This window comes from Ischnura elegans, chromosome 7 (assembly GCF_921293095.1).
Source record: "Ischnura elegans chromosome 7, ioIscEleg1.1, whole genome shotgun sequence".
NCBI lineage: Eukaryota > Metazoa > Arthropoda > Insecta > Odonata > Coenagrionidae > Ischnura > Ischnura elegans.
Genome location: NC_060252.1, coordinates 100,847,747 through 100,869,504, shown reverse-complemented (window position 1 = coordinate 100,869,504; position 21,758 = coordinate 100,847,747). Strand labels below are relative to the sequence as shown.

General features: G+C 36.9%; 2 protein-coding genes across 2 annotated transcripts in view; one reads left to right on the top strand and one right to left on the bottom strand.

The window, feature by feature from the left end:
* The window catches only part of LOC124163051 (cytosolic carboxypeptidase 2-like), a 29,407-nt gene extending 19,988 nt beyond the window's left edge, over positions 1 to 9,419 (bottom strand). The window contains exons 1-8 of the mRNA XM_046539835.1: positions 9,371 to 9,419; positions 8,317 to 8,492; positions 7,868 to 8,020; positions 3,897 to 4,171; positions 3,196 to 3,342; positions 1,987 to 2,122; positions 1,497 to 1,610; positions 632 to 742 (exon numbers count right to left, since the gene is read on the bottom strand). Of these exons, the coding sequence (XP_046395791.1) occupies positions 632 to 742; positions 1,497 to 1,610; positions 1,987 to 2,122; positions 3,196 to 3,342; positions 3,897 to 4,171; positions 7,868 to 8,020; positions 8,317 to 8,492; positions 9,371 to 9,419 (1,161 nt within the window). The remainder of the gene's footprint in view (positions 1 to 631; positions 743 to 1,496; positions 1,611 to 1,986; positions 2,123 to 3,195; positions 3,343 to 3,896; positions 4,172 to 7,867; positions 8,021 to 8,316; positions 8,493 to 9,370) is intronic.
* A 1,161-nt stretch (positions 9,420 to 10,580) lies between these two features.
* Positions 10,581 to 15,411, top strand: LOC124162101 (60S ribosomal protein L39). The gene is made up of 3 exons (XM_046538498.1): positions 10,581 to 10,794; positions 10,915 to 11,018; positions 15,240 to 15,411. The coding sequence occupies exons 1-3, from the start codon at positions 10,732 to 10,734 to the stop codon at positions 15,286 to 15,288; spliced, it is 216 nt and encodes a 71-aa protein (XP_046394454.1). The 5' UTR covers positions 10,581 to 10,731; the 3' UTR covers positions 15,289 to 15,411.
* The last annotated feature ends 6,347 nt before the right edge of the window (positions 15,412 to 21,758 follow it).

The window sequence follows — 21,758 nt, the reverse complement described above, 5'->3', positions numbered from 1 at the left end:
CTTTTCTCAGAGGGATTTCTCCAAGAGTACTGAGAGTTGCAAGGGCAGCAGTGAATGATACCGTATATGTCTGAATATAGTCCCCCTTTTTTTTCAAAAATGCCTGTGGTGAAAGTAAAGGGGGGGACTATATTCAAACGCATTTTTTTAACTTTTCCTGAAACAAGCCGCAAAATTAGGTGGGGGGGGGGGGATATATTCCGAGGGGGACTATATTCGGAGAAATATGGTATTCATTAAAAGTGAACTTATTTCACCACCAAGAGAGTCACCAATAATACATTGCAGTTTTAACATTATCTTAGTAACAGGGATGCCGACTTACAAAAAATATTGGGGGTGCCCAAACTGGGGATCTTGCCCCAGGAATTTTTATAAGTAGTGAGTTTTAAGTTTTTTAAGCATTTTAGAAGAGTCATATGATCAACATTAGCACCCTGATAACTCGAATCTCGATATCTGGACACTCGGGGAAAATCGACGAGCCCGACACATTTATTCCTCACACCCAAAACGAATTTTTGAGGGGGCTCGGGCCCCCTCAGTCTGGAGTCTGCTTAGAAACGATCATAAATTTTATGGTACTCAGCAATACAATTCCATTAATAGAATACATGGAGATTAGGCCAACCTTTGCTTGATTGCTGTCACTAGTCAGATAATCCAGAAAACCTTTCATCATCCATGATGACGGTGTCTCTCCAGGATGAACTCTAGCAGTGACAACCACAGCTTGCTTTTTCTAGCATGAAAAAATATAAATAAGATTAACATAACTAGGCAAAACACTTGCCTTAGACTTAATTAATATTCAAATGCAAATTGCCATCAAGAATTTTCTAACAATATATGTACAGTAGATTCCGGTTAATTGGTACATATCGGGACTTGTGCACTTTGCCCCAATTAGGCCAACTATCTTGTATATGGGCATAAACAAACGTTGAATTGATAGTATATACTAAAGAATGTTTCTAATGCAACATAAGTTTATTAAACTATTAATTTGATTAATAAATAAGTGAGTTTAGTTAATTTATTATCATTTTAAGAATTATAACAATTAAGTTAAAAATATTTTTCACAGCCTCGGGCAACGCTGAATGAATGTCTTTTACTAAGTCCTATTAAAGAAAAGTCCTATCCTCTTGCGGATACTGTAACATCAAAAGCTTTGAAAATAGGGCAACAATAGGAACATTTGTGAAAAATAAGAGTAAATCAAAGGAGGAAAATATAAATAAATAGTATTCTGAAAAAAAAAAATTTTAATTTTGTCGTGAGTACAGAGTGTATGTCGCCGACTCATGGCCCAATAAAGCGGCATGCTGTCCCAATTAAGCGGAGAATACTCTGGGATATTCCTCTATTGGGTTCTGTTCTTCAAGATCTGCCCCAATTAAGCGGCTGCCCCAAGTAACCAGTGGACCCATATAAACGGAATCTACTGTAATGTATTTCTTGTGTGAAAACCCATATTAGATTAATTAAATCACCTTTGATTCCTCTGGAGGGGTTGGTGCAGTAATGGTGAGGTAGTACACGTTGTTCCCGGCTAATGTGCGGCAGAGTAATCTCAGTTTACTGAATTCAGACTTCACTGGATCATTCTTGAATGAAAAAGACTTATATTGGCATAGATAAACAACTGAGAAACTTCAAATGGATGAGACTCTATTGCCTAACAGGTTGCCACATAGTTCACTGCCGTCATTAACAAATTTATATCCTTTCCTTATTGAAATTTCACAAATACACTGAAGACACAAGGTTTCTTTTAAGTTCAAACTTCAGTATAAAAGAGAACAGAGTCATTTTTGTAAACCAAGTCATGATCACCATAATTATCTTTGGTGATTTTGGGAGTTAATTAAATAAGTACCAAATATGTACAACCACTCAAAATTTTCACTTCTATCTTCCTCAGGATTGTGCACTATAGAAGTTCATTATTCCAATATCAAATAGATAGAGTATTTGACCCACCTGCAACTTGATTAGATAATCCTGAAGTGCAGAGTATGTGTAGGGGTATGAGTGAGCAAGGAAGACAGTATCACCATCATATGGAAATTCTATATTGAATGTCAGAGTATATGACGGAGGCAGGTCATCTTCATCTCTTTGGGTGGAGAGTACACAAGAATTTGATGGGAAAAGAGAGAAAGGTAAATTAGCAAAGAATTAAAATAATCTCGTGGTCATAGCATCTTCCAACAACATTCAATCCAAAAATACATACTCAGTCCATTTTAACATGTGTTGTCAAAGCTTCTAAGTGACACTAGGTTAACTTATATTGGTAAAGCAAAAACTTCATGATTGTATAAATGGAGGCATTTGTAATCCATTATGACCAACAAGTAAGATGCTAAGACTAATGATATAAGAACTACTTATTTAAAGAAATTTACTCTAGAGCCTCAATGTAGCAAAATTCAAGGAATCCAAAATGTAACAAAATTGTTGTGGTGAAGCTTAAATTTTTCGCTTAATTTTCATTGATGTAGTACCATGTCATCCCTATACATGCTACACTGTGATATCAAAGCAGGCACATCTCTCTCAATGAGCACGAAAGCTGAAGATGCTCTAGAGAGGATTTGCTATGAATAACATTAAAATACTAGTATGTATAACCATAGCTCTTTACCCCCACTAACAAAAGGGGAAGAATTTTCCCACATCAGTGGACCATTCAACACGCATGCCATTATGAACCAGTGGCAATACAAACATCAATATGAATGACTTAACTACTCTGCCAAGGTATATTTGAGATAACAAGTAAATACATAATGCCAAATTCCACTATTCCAATACATCACCCTAAACATAAAAGTCACAAAGGGCAGCCCTGCTGAAGTAAAGAAACATCCATGGGCGTACCCAGCGAGAGCAGGGGGGGCAGCTGCCCCCCCCCTAGAAGCAATAATCACTAAAGTCTCTCAGCAAAATCAGTACTGAATTGAAACGAAAGTATTCAACAAATTTTCTTTAAACCCACAAAAAATGATATATATTAGTATAAGAAATGTAGCTAAAATAAAACTATTTTTTCAAGGAAATAATCTCATAAATCCTATGGCTTGACCCCCCCCCCCCCCTAGTTATGATCTTGGGTATGCCCTCGGAAACATCTATTCAATTGGTTACAAGTAGTTGTAGATTAAAAGTGAAGTCAAGAGTGCTTACAGGGAATTATTCCTGAAGTAACTAATATTCTCCCCACATCTCCTCCATCCAATCCTTTTGAGATCAGCATCCTTCGTGGAGTACATTAACGGCTTCATTCCACAACTATACAAGCTATCAGGCTTGGATAAATTTACAATTGAAAACCTGAAATGAGAATACAGAGTAGTTAGAACATTTTCCAATGAAAATACGTACAAATCAATTATACTTGATATACCAATGGCAGGTTAAAACTGAAAATCTGACTGAGCCAAAGTGGTCTTGTGGCATTGAATAGAAACAAAAATTCTCGCCTGCAGGTACACGTTGCGTGATGAGTAAATTTATGCTAGCATTACATGATGCATGGTTTCGAAAAATATATTGTGTAGTTTCTACATTCCTCACAGAATTTCTGCATGCACATTTTAGACTTAGTCCCAGCGCTGTAGCTCAACATTGTGTAAAGGTGCCGGCAAAATTCAGACCAAAAGCAGCCTGCCCACAAAACAGGAGACTAGCCAGTAACCCTAAATAAATTACACTGCCATGCCATTCACTTATTCCTGGGTGAGCTCCACTCTCTTCTATCAAAGCCAGGCTTTGGACTACAATACTGAGTGCAGGTAATGACCTACACTGTTGCAAGCATGAAACGATAAGTCAAAGATATTAAAAAAAAATAAAAAAGTTGATAAAATATAAAGATGATGCAACACCTGTACATGCAATGACTCCGAGTATCTTGAACACGAAAATAGAACCACTGCATGTGACGCCCAGTGTAGAGGTCTGGACGAAGATAAAGTTCATAATAAACATCGGTAATTTTCACAACCTTGGCCAAATTCCCACACTCAAACCGTGACTCAAAGTGCAACGTGTGCCCAGGAATTTCATCATACGGCGTAGCTGCGACCATTTCCGGAGTGGCAGGCGTGCCCCCAATCAATGATCGGGAGAACTGCAGGGGAAGAGTGACATTAGGTGATTCCTATGAAAGACAAAAGAGTGCGATGAACATTTTTTTTCACTCCTAACACCAACCACATTGCACAAGATGAACGAAATGCATGCACAAAGCCTTCTTTTCAAAATGTTTGACCTTTCGTATGAAGATTTTCACAGCTTCTTTTATCAATGTTGGTGGTTGCTTTCGGGAATTGCTGCGTAGGTAACATTTTCTTACTCAACGTTTCACTCCTCCTATTGGGAGCGTTTTCAAGAGAATGGGAGGGAAACCGTTCTCGTCCCGAGCTTATATACGTTTCGTTAACCCATTGTTGACCCGATTTTGAATTTTCACGGAAGGCAATAGCCGTTGGTCATTAGATTGGGCCAGGAACCCTCTCCATAAGCGGCTGAGGATCCGTGGATAAGCGGAGGAGAATCCATCCTCCCTATTGAAGTTGTTTGGTCTTTTCGCTATCTCAACGGATTCACTTAGAAGACGCGGATGATATTCTTCCGTCTTCGCCAAAACCCGTGTAGCGTTAAACATTATTTTATGCCCAGGGCTGGAGGCGTAATGTTCAGCGACCGCAGATGCATCTCAGCAGGGAACCTCACCTTGCTCCCAGTAGGAGGAGTGAAACGTTGAGTAAGACAATGTTACCTATGCAGCAATTCTCGAAAACAACCACCGACAAAATGTTTGACCATTTCACTATGAGCTTTTTCTTAATTACGGGGCGGTTTTTTCAAACTCGGAATACACTTGGAAGTTGAGCGACAAAAAGTATATTAATAAGTGATTTTGCAATTATGTAATTACTATTCACAAATTCATAATCTTACATGAGATAGGCACAGATTATCACATCGTAAGGTTCTCATAAGCATCAGCCGGCAGGCAAAAAATATCTTTAAATATGAGTGAACAAGAGCAGATCAAACTGGGAGGAGAAAATGAGAAATCGCTCCACCACTCGATACAAAATAAAACACACACTGCGAGATATCTATCATTAAGGGCCAGCTTTTTCACTTTCACCTACTAGATCCTCAAAGGGAAATGGCACTGTTACTCTCTATTTCTGTCATAAATAACTCCATGAAGGAGTGCTGTATAGCCAAAGCAGTATTTATCATGGAAAAGAATTGTTGAGTTGAATGAACATGACAGAGTATTTACCAGATACACCACCACTTTTCACTTTCTTTCAAGTTTCTCAATGACAAGTTTCTACCATGATAAAAGGCTGTAGCTAGAAATAGATTTTGGGGGTACATTGGAAGAGGGGTAGTGGAATAGTGTCCTTTAGGGCTGAAGATCTCTGATAGAATGTAAAAATTTTTCTTTGAATACATGTTTTTTAATAATATAGGACTCTATTTGATTTAAAAATTAGAATCCCCTGATTAGTAGTGTATAATATTTCACGTTCAATTGGAATGGGACATGCATAAAACTAAAAATTTCAGGGGGGTTTTATGAACGTCTAAACCATTCCCCTTCCCAATTTGCTACAAAACACTAGAAACAGGTCTTCATTCGGTTATGGGCTTTTGGGGTGCACTGTTTTAAGTTGTCTAATCAATGAAAAATAGGTGGCATTACTCCCTATGCCCATCATAATTGATATCTCTACACCCAGAAACACAATAATTCTCATTGAAAAAATAAATGACAATTTTGTAGTTTTTTGTCAAAATAAATGTCAAATGCCAATGTTAGATACAAAAATTCTGTCAGAAGCGACTAATCCAACCTCACTTTAAATTATCATTTTGGCAACCTCTTTCTGCAATATTCATAGATTCAGGTTAAAAATAATATTTTCAATAAAATTTGATAATATTTCCATAAAAATGATATTTCTAATAAAATTTTTACATTTTATTAGAGATCTTAAGTTCTAATGAAACCTATTCTTGTCTACGCAATGACCTCTAATCCCTTCATAATTAGTAGAACTCCTGAATAATAGTCAAATAGTATTCAACCTGTATTGCAATATATATCACACTATTTACACATTTATTCCCAACATTTCTTCTTTTTTTTTATAAAATAACAGCGTGCACGGCAAACTTGTACCATACAGATGATAGTAGAGAAAGCCAAAATACTGTGGGGGAGTGTTCTTCAGTGCCATTACACCCAAGGTTATTTTGGGACCTATAGTCAGGTCTCACACCTAAGCAAAATGCAGAATAAAATATTTGGACCCTTGGAAGCAATCTCACATGCTCAACCCATCCCTTAACAAAGAATCATGTCATCCTAACCAGTGGCGCAGCGAGGGGGGGGGGGGAGGGGTTAAGGGGATAAACCCCCCCCCCAGAGCTCTGAGAAATTTTTAAGTTTAATCCATTTTACTTAATTGGATTGATATTACTGATAGAATGGTGTGAGGATTAATTATAAATATCCCACAGAAAGCCGTAAAACTCACCATTTTGAATCATTTATCTTAAAATTCCACAATATATTGATCTCGCACCTACCGCTTATCCTGGTGGGTATTCCATACCCCCACACACCCCGGTATTAGTTGCACCTAAACCCCCCCAGCCCTAATTCCTAGCTGCGCCCCTGATCCTAACTATGGGTATGATATCTCCTGAGAACATGAGTGTAAACTGTTGCAAGCACGAGGGTTGACTGCCCCCTCTTAATAATGGAATTAGAGGAAGCAGTTCATACTGAATAGGAGAATCATAGCTTCGGCTCAGTTTCCACTCAAATATTGTGTATTATGCCACTAGCATTGAATGTTTAAGTAAAACAGACGAAGTGAAAAAAGAATATGAGGATGAAATTTCTCTGAAAAGTCCAGGAAAGCTAAAATTTACATCTCAATTTATTTTTAATTTTCAGAAAATAAACTCTTCACCAATTTCTCCAAGCAGTTTTTACCACTCCAAAGTCTAAAACTGAATTTTTTTCCACAGAGGTGAATGTAATAAAAATCTTAGCTACACCTATTCTATATGAAATACAAAAAAATGGCGTGTCCTAAATGAATATTCTTGCAACAGAAAGTACTGTTTGTTACTGGCTGGATAGGCCTGATTTTTTAACTAAAAATACCTGGCTTTCTTGCCACCGGCTTATACCAGGCCTCAGAAGAAATACTGTTCCCAGTACCTACATAATGACGAAGAGGTTGAAACCCAACAGAACGTTTTGGAGGAAACAATCTCAAGAGAACCCAATATCAGTAAATACAAGAAAGAAATTACCAAGAAATATAAAATTAGAAAAGGTAATACATAACAATGACAAAGCAAGCAGGCATAGCAAAAATAAAAAAAAATACAGTAAATAATATTTGAGACACAATCAAAGACCATAGCCAGACATGAAATCAAATAAGTTACTGAAAAATGCATATATCTTATAGCAATAGGGTCATAGATGAAAGATTGATTTCAGTGATGGGGACTCAAACAAGGATTCTCCCAATTCACCCTGACTGCTTGGCTGATAGTAAAGCACTCAGACATAAATGCATGGCATCCAGATTGAAGTCCAACTTTTCTATTGCGGAATTCTTGATTCAAAGAGCCAAAACCAGAAAAAACATACAAAACTCTTTGAAAGCAACAAGACCAGAAGAAAAACAGTTTGATATTAGCTAAAAATATGATTTACTCATTAATGCAATTGCATGCACCAAGATGCCACAAATCATGCAGCACCATCATCCAATTGACCCAAAGTTATTCACAGACTTATACATACATAATTAACCGAAGTGCATGGGCGGTAGTCATAAATAACAGTCCCTGACTCAACTCCAACGGGTTTTGGTTTCAATTCTCTACCGGTTACCACATAGTACTGCTCAGGAGTGGGTGGAATATAATCAATATGATATATTCTTTCCTCTATGACCTGAAAAGACAATAACAAAATTGAATGATGACTCTCATAATTATCGAGAACCTACCAATTTTGAGTAATAAACTTATATCTGGGCACATACAAAGATGCTTCAAAATCTAAAGCAAGACCATGGACATGAATATACAATCAAAACCTATGAATCCATTAGAATTCAAGATGGACTCTAAGAATGCAGGTATTTTTTGTTAAATCACTTTCATGATTGATTTTCCATGTTTTCATGGATAACTTTTCATTGTTTAATTTTTAGAAATAAAACAGAACATACATTTATATCAACATACCTGACATTCGATTGGCCAACGAACTCCTTGTTGAGGATAAATATCTCGACTGAGAGAAAATAACTCCCGTGGTTCCTTCAGGCGGGCTATTGTGCGATTTGTTCGGGCATCAGTATCAATTTCCACTTGGTTTGATTTTAGTGTGTTTTGCAAAAAGCTGCTTAAATAACTTCCAGCTAAATCGGGTGGAATGAAAAATGGATAAACATCCTAGAATATTGACACATTTTATAACCCTTTAAAAGCTTTGAATAATAAGAAAACACTTAATTTTCTGCAATGCACTGCATGAAAATCTCAGATATAATATGAATCTATATTATAATATTCACATGATAGTATCTTGGAAACAAAAGTCAAGAACTAAATCTTTAATTGTTAGGCTAAAACACGATCAACTAAAAAAGCTTTACTAATCTAATGGTATGACTCAAAATAGAACACATTTAAATGATAAAACTGATGTATCAGCACTTAAGAAATGGTGAAAACAGAAAGATTATATGTATCAGGAAGTCATCGGATTACATTTTTTGGCTAATAAAACTACAATTTCCACAAAAGAAGTTGTATGACTAATAACAATTTGACATGAAATAAATTGAAGATATGATCCAATCCAGGATATGTAGGGAGTCACTTTGCCAGAGCTGTGACGGTCAAACCTTACCCTTGGAGCAAATAGGAAACAGTGAAGATTGTAATTCCCTGACACCACTAGTATCCATTCCCTTCCAAAGCATCCTGAATCAATTTCAGAGCTGCTAAGCTACCAGCAAAGAAGGATGGATGGTAACCAAATAAGACTTAGACATGGAAAGTGAGGTTGGCATGGTGAAGAGGAGGCCATTAATCTTTGATCTATCCCCCAAAATTCCCTGTAGAGTTGATGGCAGGTTGGGGAGGGTGGGAAATTGGTACCACCCCCTGCTTCATCCTGGTGAGTCACCAGGGGAAGGAGGGAGCCAATGGGCAACCTCTCACCTTGATGCTCTAAACAACCCCACCCCTTTACCATGAGGCAACCATGGGTTTGTATGAGGGTGAACTTTACCTTTTACAATATTAGTGGCCAAAGGCTCATCAAAGTTGGCCTGCTCCATGCCTCACAAGCCATGAGCCACAGAGATGGCACCAAATACTCTAAGAACCTCCCATGACTGGGGCAAAGCCCCAACTGCCAAGGATTCGTAGTGTCACTCCCCAAGATATTAATTGATTTGTGGGAGGGGTTTGCCAGGTTAAGATATATTTCGGTAAAACGGAAATTTTTATACTGAGAGTTCATGGCGATTTGGGTCTCGATACAAAATGTGTCATCAATTACCACCACAGTTACACACAGAGAAACTTCCCGATTGTAAGAGTAAAGGCAGTGGCATTATTCATGCATAACACCCATAAAGAGGGGAAGAAGAAAACAACCCCGCCAGAACCTTCTCATTCCACTATCCGTGGCTTGACTGTTCCTGGTACGACATCAAACGAGTGTATTGATCTTCTTCAAAGCTTTTTTTATTGATTATCAGGCTTGGTATGAATACCTCCTTACCCGAGTTCTTCAAAGGAATGGAAAAATTATCGTGGAATCTACTTTAGAACTGTGAACAAAAGTATTCTCCAAACAAGATTAACAAAAATACGATGGCGAATGAAAGTTACCTCAAAAACTTATGCACTGGACTCAGGCGTAGCATTTTTGGACAAAATATTATGACTTGATGCAATTCTCCTGGAGGAAAATGATGTTTCAACGTCTTCCTCCGATTCCTTCGATATATGAATAAAAAAAATAATAGCTCCTAAGTCTGTACTTCAATAAGTATCAACACGGATTACGCATTTACAGGAAGAAGTGCCTTTTGAAAGCCGCTATCATAAAGTTTCTGGTTGGTTAGAAAATATGTACCTCATTTGAATCAAATACTGATTCTAATGTTACAAACATTAAAAACATATCAAAATTAAAAGAACAGACCTCTAAATCACCCTTCAAAAACAACAACAAACGAAAGGACAAACAAAAAGGGACGTATGTTCAAATTATTACAAGAATGGCACCAAAAAATAAAGATGATATTACAACAGACACATTTGTGTAGCAAATATTTACGGCATAACAGCCATTCTTTTAAATTATTGATGACAATAAATTACATTCAGTCAGAAGTGGTTGTAAGCAATCGAAACAATAAGCTGCGGACTTGAAATTTCTCATACCCCTCATACCTGCCGCCGGTTTCATGTGTTTATCAAATGCATTACTACATTTTAGGGATGAAGGTTTTTTAAACTTTTCAAATCTACTTTACACCCTTAAAAATATATAAATGTTTTTTAAATGTTTATTTTTGCGTATATCACACTCCCATACTACTTTAACGAAAATTGTATCGTCAAATCCTCTTTTGGTACATGAGGTACCAACACTTCCGCTTCCTCCTACCCTCATTGTGTATCAGGCGGCGTGTCACAATGGTGAGTGATTTCGGGAAAAGTATTTTTATTTATCTGATGCATCGTTCATCAATTTGTATTTGTGTTTTAACTAGGGTGTTCATGTTAAACATTTCCTACTTTTTACTCCCTGTTTTTCAGTCGGCCCACAAAACATTTAAGATTAAGCAGAAGCTGGCGAAGAAGCTTAAGCAGAATCGTCCAATCCCTCAATGGATTAGAATGAGAACTGGAAATACCATCAGGTGGGCATACTTTTATTCAGCTTTTCAGTTTTATATATAATTTTTTCAGGTTAATGTCTTAGTTCGGTATGAACTAAGTTTTTTCCTCAGCGGTATTGACGGTAAATACGTGTTATTAAGCCATGCGACCGTTCAATTAATATATGAGTGATAATCGAGTACTAACGTGTAGTGATGGGCAAAGTCGATCATTTTAGTGATTCAATCATTTTGACTCGAGTCACATAAGTGATTCAATCAATTGATTCAATCACTATGATCGAAAAGACTCAAATCAAGATTCAATCACTATGATCGAAAAGACTCAAATCAAGATTCAATCACTATGATCGAAAAGACTCAAAGGAGTCATGATTGAAAAGACTCAAAAGGAATCAAGATCGAAAAGACTCAATCAATGGATGTAATAAATCACTTTGAATAATCGAATAAATACTGCCTCATCTGCGAAGAGCATTGGTAACGCTGATTGCTATCCATATTAACATTTCATATACTATTTTAATTGTGAATTCCTAGATGAGTAAATTAGATTGCAAAAATGAAGGAAGTAGTGTCATGAAAATATTTGGGAAGGCAAAACTGTCACAGTTTCTTAACACTAATAGAATAATTTCTAACTATATATCTCAAAATATAACACAAAATACACCACACACTATGCATGAATCTGATCTGCAGGATAATTTTATGAACGGCACAATAAAATATAACCAGCTTTAACTTCTACTTCTTAACGTTCTCCTACAGGAGTCATCTTAATATTTTCCTTTTACGTGTATTGGTGTTATTAATACTGATAACTGCTGGAAAACATTTAAGAAAAAGATTACACAAGTATTCAGTTCTTCATAACATAGTATTTAATTTTGTCACAACTATTTCTGCCCTGACGAAAAGAGATTAAGCATCGGTCATTCCAAATTTTGAATCAAACCGGAAACCGAGATGATTGATATGAAACCGGAAGTCGGAGTGATTGATGATTGATGATCGACTTGTTTAGCGAAATGAATCATGAGTCATTTGATTCACCTAGTGATTCAATCTTTTTGATCGAATCGTTCATGATCGACCCATCACTACTAACGTGGGATGGCTATTACGATAGTGCTATTTTCGATGAGTTAATTGGGTTCATTGTTCGTTTTAGGATCGTTTGGCTCGTTATTACAAGGTCCTTCCCAGTAAACATTGCCTATAATTTATCGGTTAACATGTTGCGAACGATTATTTTGAATGTGCAGAAAACGTAGTTACATTACATTATTTATGAAAGAGGACTCATATTAATTATGCTGTAGTTTAACAAATGTGGTTACTTAATGGCGTCTTGGTTGACGTGTTGGTCGTGGGTAATATTGAAGTTGAGCACTTGAAAAATCTCATGCAGTGCTTAACCATGAATCATTGCCGCTTTCGGAAACGGGTTACACATGCGAAATCATTCATTGGGTTGTAATTGTTTAATCATTCGTTATCTTGGCGAGGGAGGACTTCACCAGTGATTATGACGCTTTGTTTAAAGTTAGTAATACGATTTATTTTGATTCGATTTATTGCTTGTCACAATTTAATGCAGGAAATTCTCCCACGAAGTCAATAAGGGCATGAATTTTATCTTTCCCGGCGTATAATCTAATGATTCGGCTCTAGTACAATATCTATTGTGACAACGAAACCGACTAAAAACATGTGACGTAGTTGCAGCGTGTGGTTGCTGGAGAGTTCATTCCCTGAGTTAGCATGGATGAATTTTTAGTTTTGAAAGTCTTTCTCCCTAAGGGGTATGAACAATATCTGGTTATGTATGTAGTAGAAGTTTCCTTATGGTGAATTGTTATTGATCTCTTATTAAGCTCAGCAGGGGCGCAGCTAGGAATTAAGGCTGGGGGGTTTAGGTGCAACTAATACTGGAGTGTGTGGGGGTATGGTGCTGCATCTTTAGTGTTAAAACTTAAATTTGTAGGTAGCATTTGAATCACAACTTGCCTTTAGTCATTAGTTCCTCAGAACTCTTCAAGTGATGACAATGGGAGAGTTTGTGTATTATAATAACATTTATTGCATTAATGGCATGGTCCTGGGCTTTGTTTTTTGCACAACTGTAGATCGTATTACATCCTCAAGGGCCTGACCACAAATCATTCTGGGTATTTATTTTCAAAATGTCCTTAATTTGAATTATGATAATTTCAGGAATTTTTTCTTCAAACCTTGTAGTTAAGTAGCATGTAATAATAGTTATAATAGTTTAGTTTATTGACGGGAAAATTACCCAATTACAAAAATGTACAATTATCATAAGATTGAAATATTTTTAAGCTCTTAAAAATAATCGTAATAAAGTAATAATCGTATAAACTTGCTGTAAAAACCAACAATAGAAAAAATAAACTCAGTAGTTAAGAATAATAGATTGAACAGTCACATATCTCTTAAACAGTGGAAATAGGCATTATCATTATACACAAGAACAAATTATTTAAGTCAATGCACAAACAAAGGTAGTTTTCTCTTTAAATTCTTTGGATTTAAATTACAAAAGTCAATGTTACTACATTTGTAGTTAATGCTCCGCATAGTTCTGGTTAAGGGTGAGTGGAAGGTGTAATTTCTATTAGAATGAGGGAGTGAAAACATGAATGTTTGCCTAGTGTTTAAAGTGGGGACATGGAAAGGGATCATTTCTACCAGATGAATAGAGAATAATGTCTCCATGCAGTAGACTGAAGGAATGTTATGTCCAGGTGTAATCGACGGGTTGCCAAAGGTAACAGATTAAGAAGGGATAGTGTTAAGTCATAAATAATAGGGAGGATATTAAATCTGTAGGATACTAATCTTATGAATCTGCGTTGCACACTCTCAATAGCTTTGATGTGAATGTTATAGAATGGGGACCATACAATAGAGGCATACTCAAGAATAGGGCGGATGAAAGTGCAATAGACATATGTATTTTGGCCCGATTCACCCGTTTGGCATTTTTGGCACATGCGGACTGCATTGAAATTGTCACAGAAATGCAGAAAAGCATCTCAATTACAATGACTTTTGTTGAAACAGGTAACCCATTTTGAAACATGAAATACCTTGTCGTGTTCTGATATTTCATCAATCAATCATACTGATTGCCATTTAATTTTAATATTCTCATCATAAAATCACTAAGGAAGACCCACAAATGTAAAAGATGTAATTGAAAATAAACATATGTATCTACTAAATGATGACTAGCACTTCCATAGAAAATGACATTGTCATAATAAGCTTTAAACTAAACTATTCTCAGGCTCCCACGTGGGTAAGAAATTATGAATAACCTAGTAGCCTTGAGAATGGGTGACGGTGGAACCTGAAATGCCAGTGCACTTAAAATTTCATACTTGTGCGGTGGCTGGAGAAAAGTTTATTTATTCTGTTAGCTGGGAAAGTGTAAAATCATACATGACTTTGGGGTATATAAGATAGTTTATCTTGTACACAGCATATTTATTTACAGAAGTTGGCTTATGCTAATAAGCCTGTGTAACTCTTTAATCATCGTTACCATATGTCACCCATAATTATTCTGAAGACAAGTTTCCCGACTAAAATATCCACTGTGTAAAAACAATATAATTGAGTGGGACTGAAAATCCAGACCTAATAAGGGCATGAACCACCTCTTTATACCATTTTTCTGAGCTGACGGCGGCTGGGTGGAAAATAGAAACTAGCCAATGAGAAGCGCTGCCCCTTCCACCTCTCCGTTCCCCTCCATCCCCTTCCCTTTTCCAGTCCACTCCCCTCCATCAGGCCGACCGGCGTTGCCAGCCTTGGGAATAACGGTACTTTCGGGGGGCGGCAGAGCGAGTGCCGTGCGATCTCCAAAGATTCGGCTTGCCAACACTGCTAGCTGGAGAGCGATGTGCACTGCACGGAGTTCGGAGAGAGACTGCGGGCTCTTCCACTCTTTCTCCTGTTGCTCTTCTGTAATTGGCGAGAAGAGTGGGTGGGTTTCTTGCACACTCAAGGTCAGCCGCCATCAGTTCTGAAAAATGGTATAGAAAACAGCTGTATGGTTTCCATACCATATATCCTAACAAAAATGTAGTTCAGCGTAGAGCAGATGTGTGGTCTCTGAGATTGTCTCACTACGGAAATGCTAGTAACTATGTACCTACGAAAATAAATTCACCGCTGTTGATTCTCATTGTTCCTTTCTTTCACTTTCAGGTACAATTCCAAGAGGCGTCACTGGAGGAGAACGAAGCTAAAGTTGTAATTTATTGTTGCTCCTGTCGCCTTATTCAAAACTCCATTGATGTTGGTCATTACTTGTTCAATGACTTGGCATCTGTAATATGTGAAATAAAACATTTGCCTAATTTTCTGTCTTAAAAAGTCACCATATGTATTTATATTTAGCCTCCTTACTTCTAATATGTTTAAGACTTAATTTTTCGCAGTAGAAGTACATATTCAATTTTTTATTGTTCAAAATTTCTTGTGTGCTGTGAATGGAACATATATGCAACCTTTTCTAGTGAGAGGTATCCACTGATAGATTTAAAAAATATTGAAACTTAAGGCTGTTAGTTGCCATGTGACTGAATGTCTTAATTTCATCTCTAAGGCCCATATTCTCAGGAAGAAAGGTTGTGGAGAAATTAATTTTCATATCTTTTTCAAAATCCGATCCTCGGAAATTGAGGGAACTACATTTTGATGAATGTGGTGTAATATGACTTAGGAAAAGTATCAATTAATCTTCTGGGTGGACCTGTAAGGATTTGGGAAGGTACTCCTGTTTTGCCCAGACTTCAAATATCTTTTTTGTTTGCAATAGATGATTTTTTTTCATTGCATGCAACCTAAAGTTGTTGGAGTATCATTAATGTAAGTGGCTGAGCAGCATGCTGTGAATGACTCCTCAATGTATTGGCCTTTTGATTTCAAGTACATGCTGGTTGCTTCCTTCACTAAGGCAGCTGCTAATATTTTATTACCATTCACATGCTTATAGCTGTTGTTTCTCAGTTGTGATTGTGAAAGCTGGTTCATAACATTAAGCATGGTGCTAGAATAAAATTGCAATGATTTTACCCTGGTGAGCCCTGCGATGTAAGTTATGACTTTTGACAAATATTTACCATATAGGTACTTTAATGGGAGTAGGAATCTAATGTTGATTTAGTTAAAGCTGTTGTAGTCTAGTTCGCTATCCATGATTGAGACATGAATGCAGAGCAATCTACCGTGCTGTAATATGGCCATAATTACATCCTTTTGTGCTTGTAATGAGATTGCCTAGCAAGGCTAGATTGAATATATTTCTGAGAAGGAAACTAATTCATTGAGAATATTTCTCTAAGTGCTATCCCATCTCTAGACCGTTGGGGTGGTTGGGTATATTTTTAACACTTAACCGGTCATGTGAGGTCTGAGAGACCACTGTTTCTAAATTTATAAATAATTTCAAAATATCTATAATCCTCGTGAGTCATAATTTTGTTTAATAAGGGCACAGCACTCTTAAAATTTAATGTTCTTACTATTTATTCCTAAAAATTTGCAACCTAATTTTAGTAGCGGTCTGTAAGACCTCACGTCACTAAATTGGAAATCCAAAAAATGTAATGCTGGTGGAAATGATTCAAAAAGTTATTCAAAACAATTCCTAGTGATTTTTCAAGAGTATTAGTAATTTGAAAGGAAGCAGTTTAATTTGAATAACATGGATAATTAAGCACTTAATTAAAAAAAGCACCATAATGATAACCCAAGTGTTTTTGATATCAGTTTTTTGATCATGTTTCAAATAACTAATTTTACTGAAAAAGTAGGTTTGTATTGGGAGTCCATAATATTAAATATAAGCTTTATAATAGTTGAGAAGTCAAAGAAGCAATAAAAATGACTTTGCAACGTTTTATGAATTTTTGTTTATCGCAGTCTCCCAGATTGCACGACACTGGTAGTGTAACAAGAATTGCACGTCACTGGTTAAGGGTTAATGTAGATGAAGTGGAGCTTGAGGGCCAAGACGCCATGAATTTGTTAGTCCTTACCGTCAATATTATGGATAATAAGTGGGAATGGCAAATCCAAATCACAGAGGACAATTGATCCCATCGTGTGGATCAAGGACTATTAAATTGTCACTTGTGTATGAAATGCAACGGTAATTGAAAATTTGGAATTTGACTGCAGTTTTACCATTGAATATTTCGGTAACATGAAGAAAGTGGCTAAAATTTTGAAGAACTCGAGATAATAATACATCAATTATGTATATATATATTTGTTTATCGTATGAGTTATCTAGAAAATATGTAATGGAATTAGTCTTTTTTTAAAACACTGAAACAAAGATTATACAGAATTCTGGAATAAAATTGAGTGCATACACTAATTTGGGAGAAATTTGCTCATGACACATTCAGAAATGCTGTTACACTTTTGATTTCTCAAGGTGCCTTGTAAAACAGCTTGAAGAAATACATATTTCGTGCTGTTTGATGAAACAATATTACGAAACATTTAGTAAATGAAACTTAGTAGGGGTACAGCTAGGAATCAAGTCTAGGGGGGTTTTAGGTGCAACTAATACTGAAGGGTAAGGAATACCTGCCAGGGTAAGCGGAAGATGTAGGGGCCCTTCCCCAGAAAATTTTTAAGATATTGTTCAAAATGGTGAGTTCTACGTCAGTGTGTATAGTTACTGTTTTGTTTGTGAGACATCCGTCCCCCTTATGGTAAGTACTAAATTTGTCACATTAAAATATTTTTATAAAAAATATTTTCTGAGCTCTGGGGGAGGCTTTATCCCTCAGGACCCCCTGCTGCACCACAGCAACTGAAGTACATCAGCCACTGTTTCTTCGTTCAAAATAAATATTCTAGGTACTTTACTAAGAAATGTAGTTCTGTTATTGGACACTGATGCAATAGAAGATTTCATGAAAAACATCACATTGAGAGTACTTGCTACTGTAAGCATTTGAAAAGTAAAGTAAGGATATTCATAATTAGATTTTTTTAACTTCCGCCAAATTGTAATTTACAGTGTTTCACCCCTAAGAGGCATCATCAGGCTCATTGGAGAAAAGAAAATTATTGCTTTATGCTTGGTGGAAGGGAAGACATTTCATGAGTTGAACAAAATGTCTAGCTATCCACCCCTGTCATCACCTGCAGCTCTTCTCCTTCCCAAGACTTTGGCAATGTCCTAAATTTTGGCTATTCTGGACACTCGAATTCATTACCACATATATCTTTTCATGAACTGATTTGGAAATAGGGATTTTAAATGGAAATAAACTTTGGGTTAAAACTTAAAACATTTGTGTGTGATTATTCATTTCCCGAGACTAAGGGCAAGAACCCGCACTTTAAAGTGTGTGACCTGCATTGTGGACTGCTCTGTTACATCTTAAAAGAATGGCAATTATGGATCAATGATTTAACTAAAAATTTATACATCGGTGGTGGTAGGAATGATTCCTTGCCTACCATATGGAAGGTCATGGGTTAATCCCACCTGTGTAGGTTGCCCCTGTCCAGGGCATGGATGTGTGTGATCGCCAATTGTTAATTTTTGTTGAAACCCTCGATGTAAAGGCGTCATCGCATTGTTTTTGGGGGAATTGAGATTTAAAAAAAATAGATTCCGTATGAAACAAATAATTTTGTACATTGTCCTGTGCATGGCCTTAGATTTGCCTTGTAAGAAGATGGCTTCATTGTGTACCTACTTGAAACATGCCTTACTGGGTTTGAATCCCAGTGAATTTTTAATGGTGAATATCATCCTGGGTGGTAGTAAAAATATAACATGCTCCAAGCATAGGTACTTTATTGATTCAAAAATTTCCCTCAGATCCCCTCCAAGGACGTACCCAGGATCAAAATTAGGGAGGGGCAAGCCATGGTTGTTCAAGTTGTAGGTAAGATTTATGCATGGAAAAGGTGAATAAAATCAACAATTTAAGGAAACTGTAACAGCTCTTTATTAGTTTTGAAAATTCTTTGCTTGAAAAAACATTATATTCCTTTAAGGCATTTGCGGTTTCTGCTTCAAGGGGGGCAAGCTGGGCACGCCCATGATCCCCTCAGAAATCAACCCCTTACGAAAGCATATTAAAAGTAATTTTTGTGGCATGGCACTGAACTATCCTGAACCCCCTTCTACATCAAATTCCCCATAAATGATAGAAGCAGAGATGAAGTGTATTCGTATTTCTCCAAATATAGTCCCCCCCTAATTTTGAGGCTTCAGTTTTGGGAAAAATTATAAAAATGCGTCTGAATATAGTCCCCCCCTTTACTTTTACCATTGGCATTCTTGGAAAAAGGGGGGACTATATTCAGATAAATACAGTATGTAAGGTTTTTTTTTAATTGCTGAAAAATGGTTCCAATCCATGGAAATCATGTGCAAGTATCCATCTCAGGAAATTTTCTCCAGAATTAAATCTAGGTCATAGAAAAATCAGGTTTTTGGTCCCTGAACCATTAAAGATCTATTGCTCTCATTCTCACGCCATTAATTGCAGTTTCGTTGATATCAATTAGCCTCTAAGGTTTAATTAATTCCTATCCTCACCCCCACATGGTGAACCCTGGTAACCTGAGCAATCCTGGGAAAGACCCAGTGGGAAGCAGGATCAGGGCAAATGAGGAAGGAAGAAATGGTCCTCCGAAAAGTGGATTATACACTGCACCATATACTGGCACTGGCAGTGCGTCTATGATCTGATAAGCGTAGACCAATGTCTTTTAGGTATCCATCAACTATACACCTAGTTTTGAAAATTGTTGAGCTGGTGAAATAAAAACTTACATTGGAGAGCCACCTGAAAGAATATCATCTTTTCCATTTTTCGAGAAAATCCAGGGGGTGACTTGTCAGTCATTTAGACCTTAAAAACTAATTAATATGAATGCATATTTTGCTCACCGTGTACCACCAAAGATATATGTCTCAAAACAGGCCCAAATGCATAGGAAGACTGCTATGCTACTGAGTTAAATGACTACAAATTGGACAGAAGTAGCCTGGAAAATGATAGTACAATATTTCTCTATCTAAGAGGATGAGATCAAAAATTGATGATTGGGGATAAGAGTATGGTAGAGGAATATCAGCACATCAAGCAAGGGCGTACCCAGGATCAAAACTAGGGGGGGGGAGGGGGAAGCCATGGCTATTCAAGTTGTAGATAAGATTTAAAAATGGAAAAGGTGAATGAAATCAACATTTAAAGGAAATTGTAAAATCTCTTTATTAGTTTTTAAATTATTTGCTTGAAAAAATATTATTTTCCTTAAAGGCATTGAGATTTTTGCTTCTAGGAGGGGGGGCCCCTCGCTGGGTACACCCATGACATCAGCTATGGTATTAAAGAAGCGGCAGAGGAGGCAATGGATCAGTACAAATGAGAAAATGAACCATACTGGTGGAACGAGGACATTCGACAAAGAATAAATACAAAGACAAAAAGAACTTTATTTGAAATGTCTGCAAAATTAAGGTAACCAGACTAAGAGAGAGTTCAGTGCTATAAAGATACAAATTAACCCTCCTATAGTGCTATCCTTCTTCCTGGGGTACTGGCAAGAAATGCGGAGGGTATTTTCATAAAATGTAGCAACTAGGAAAAAAGCTATTTTATTACATATCCATAAGCAGTTTTTCTTAAATAATTGAGGTTAAACTGATTAATATGGACAAAATATAATTTATAGCAAATTAAATAATGTATTACATATATGAGCCGATATATCGGCCCGTCACACCAAAAGGGTTAAGGGTGAAGTCACATGTATGAAAAAGGAATCATGAGACAGCCAATGCGTGAAACAATAAATAGGAGGAAGATGAAGCTCAGAAGCATGGCAAACATGAGATTAATTGTGTATTAATTAAAGATTTTCTTTGCAAGAATATATGCACAAACGTTCATAAAATCTCAGTTGTAGTCAATGATGAAAAGATAGCAACTGTTCATCTGATGGAAGGTACATGATTTGAACTATCAACGACACCAAATTCTGAATAAAGAATGCAATCTCTCCATAGTTGAAACTGGCGATCAGTTGTAAAATAACCTTCTACTTTTCCCAGAGGTTGATTTCAGTGGCACAGCGAGGGTGAAAATCCCCCAGAGCTCAGAGAAATTTATAAGTTTAATCCATTTTACTTAATTGGATTGATATTACTTGTAGAATAGTCTAAGGGTCAATAAAATATCTCTCAGAAAGCCGTAAAACTCACCACTTTGAACCGTTTATCTTAAAATTCCGCAATTTATTAATCTCGCACCTACCGGTTATCCTAGAGGGTATTCCATACCCCCACACACCCCGGTATTAGTTGCACTCAAACCCCCCCAGCCCTAATTCCTAGCTGCGCCCCTGGTTGATTTAGATATTTTTGTGGGGGGCTGGCCATAATTAATTTCTGCGGTACCTTAGTGGAATACACCAGCGGTGGAGTACTTCTCACCGGCGCTGCGTCTAAGGTCTGATCATGGAAGAATGGTCTGATATGCTTAGATCAGTGACTTATAGGTATCTATCAATTATGCACCTACCCAGTAAACACAAAATGCTGCAGATGCGCATCAGATGCGCTTCGCGGCAGCGCTGCAGCTGCGGCGAAGGCGCTGCTGCAGCGCGTCTAGCACTCCCAAACTTCCCTTTTTTGCATGTCATAAGCGCTGCACAAGCATGTCATACGCGCTGCACAAG

Excerpts from the sequence above, each read along its gene's own strand:
- LOC124162101 (XM_046538498.1), top strand. The coding sequence starts at position 10,732 with ATGAGGTACCAACACTTCCGCTTCCTCCTACCCTCATTGTGTATCAGG. Across the intron at positions 10,795-10,914 it reads TCAGGCGGCGTGTCACAATG|TCGGCCCACAAAACATTTAA; the intron begins GTGAGTGATTTC and ends CCTGTTTTTCAG. Across the intron at positions 11,019-15,239 it reads AGAACTGGAAATACCATCAG|GTACAATTCCAAGAGGCGTC; the intron begins GTGGGCATACTT and ends TTTCACTTTCAG.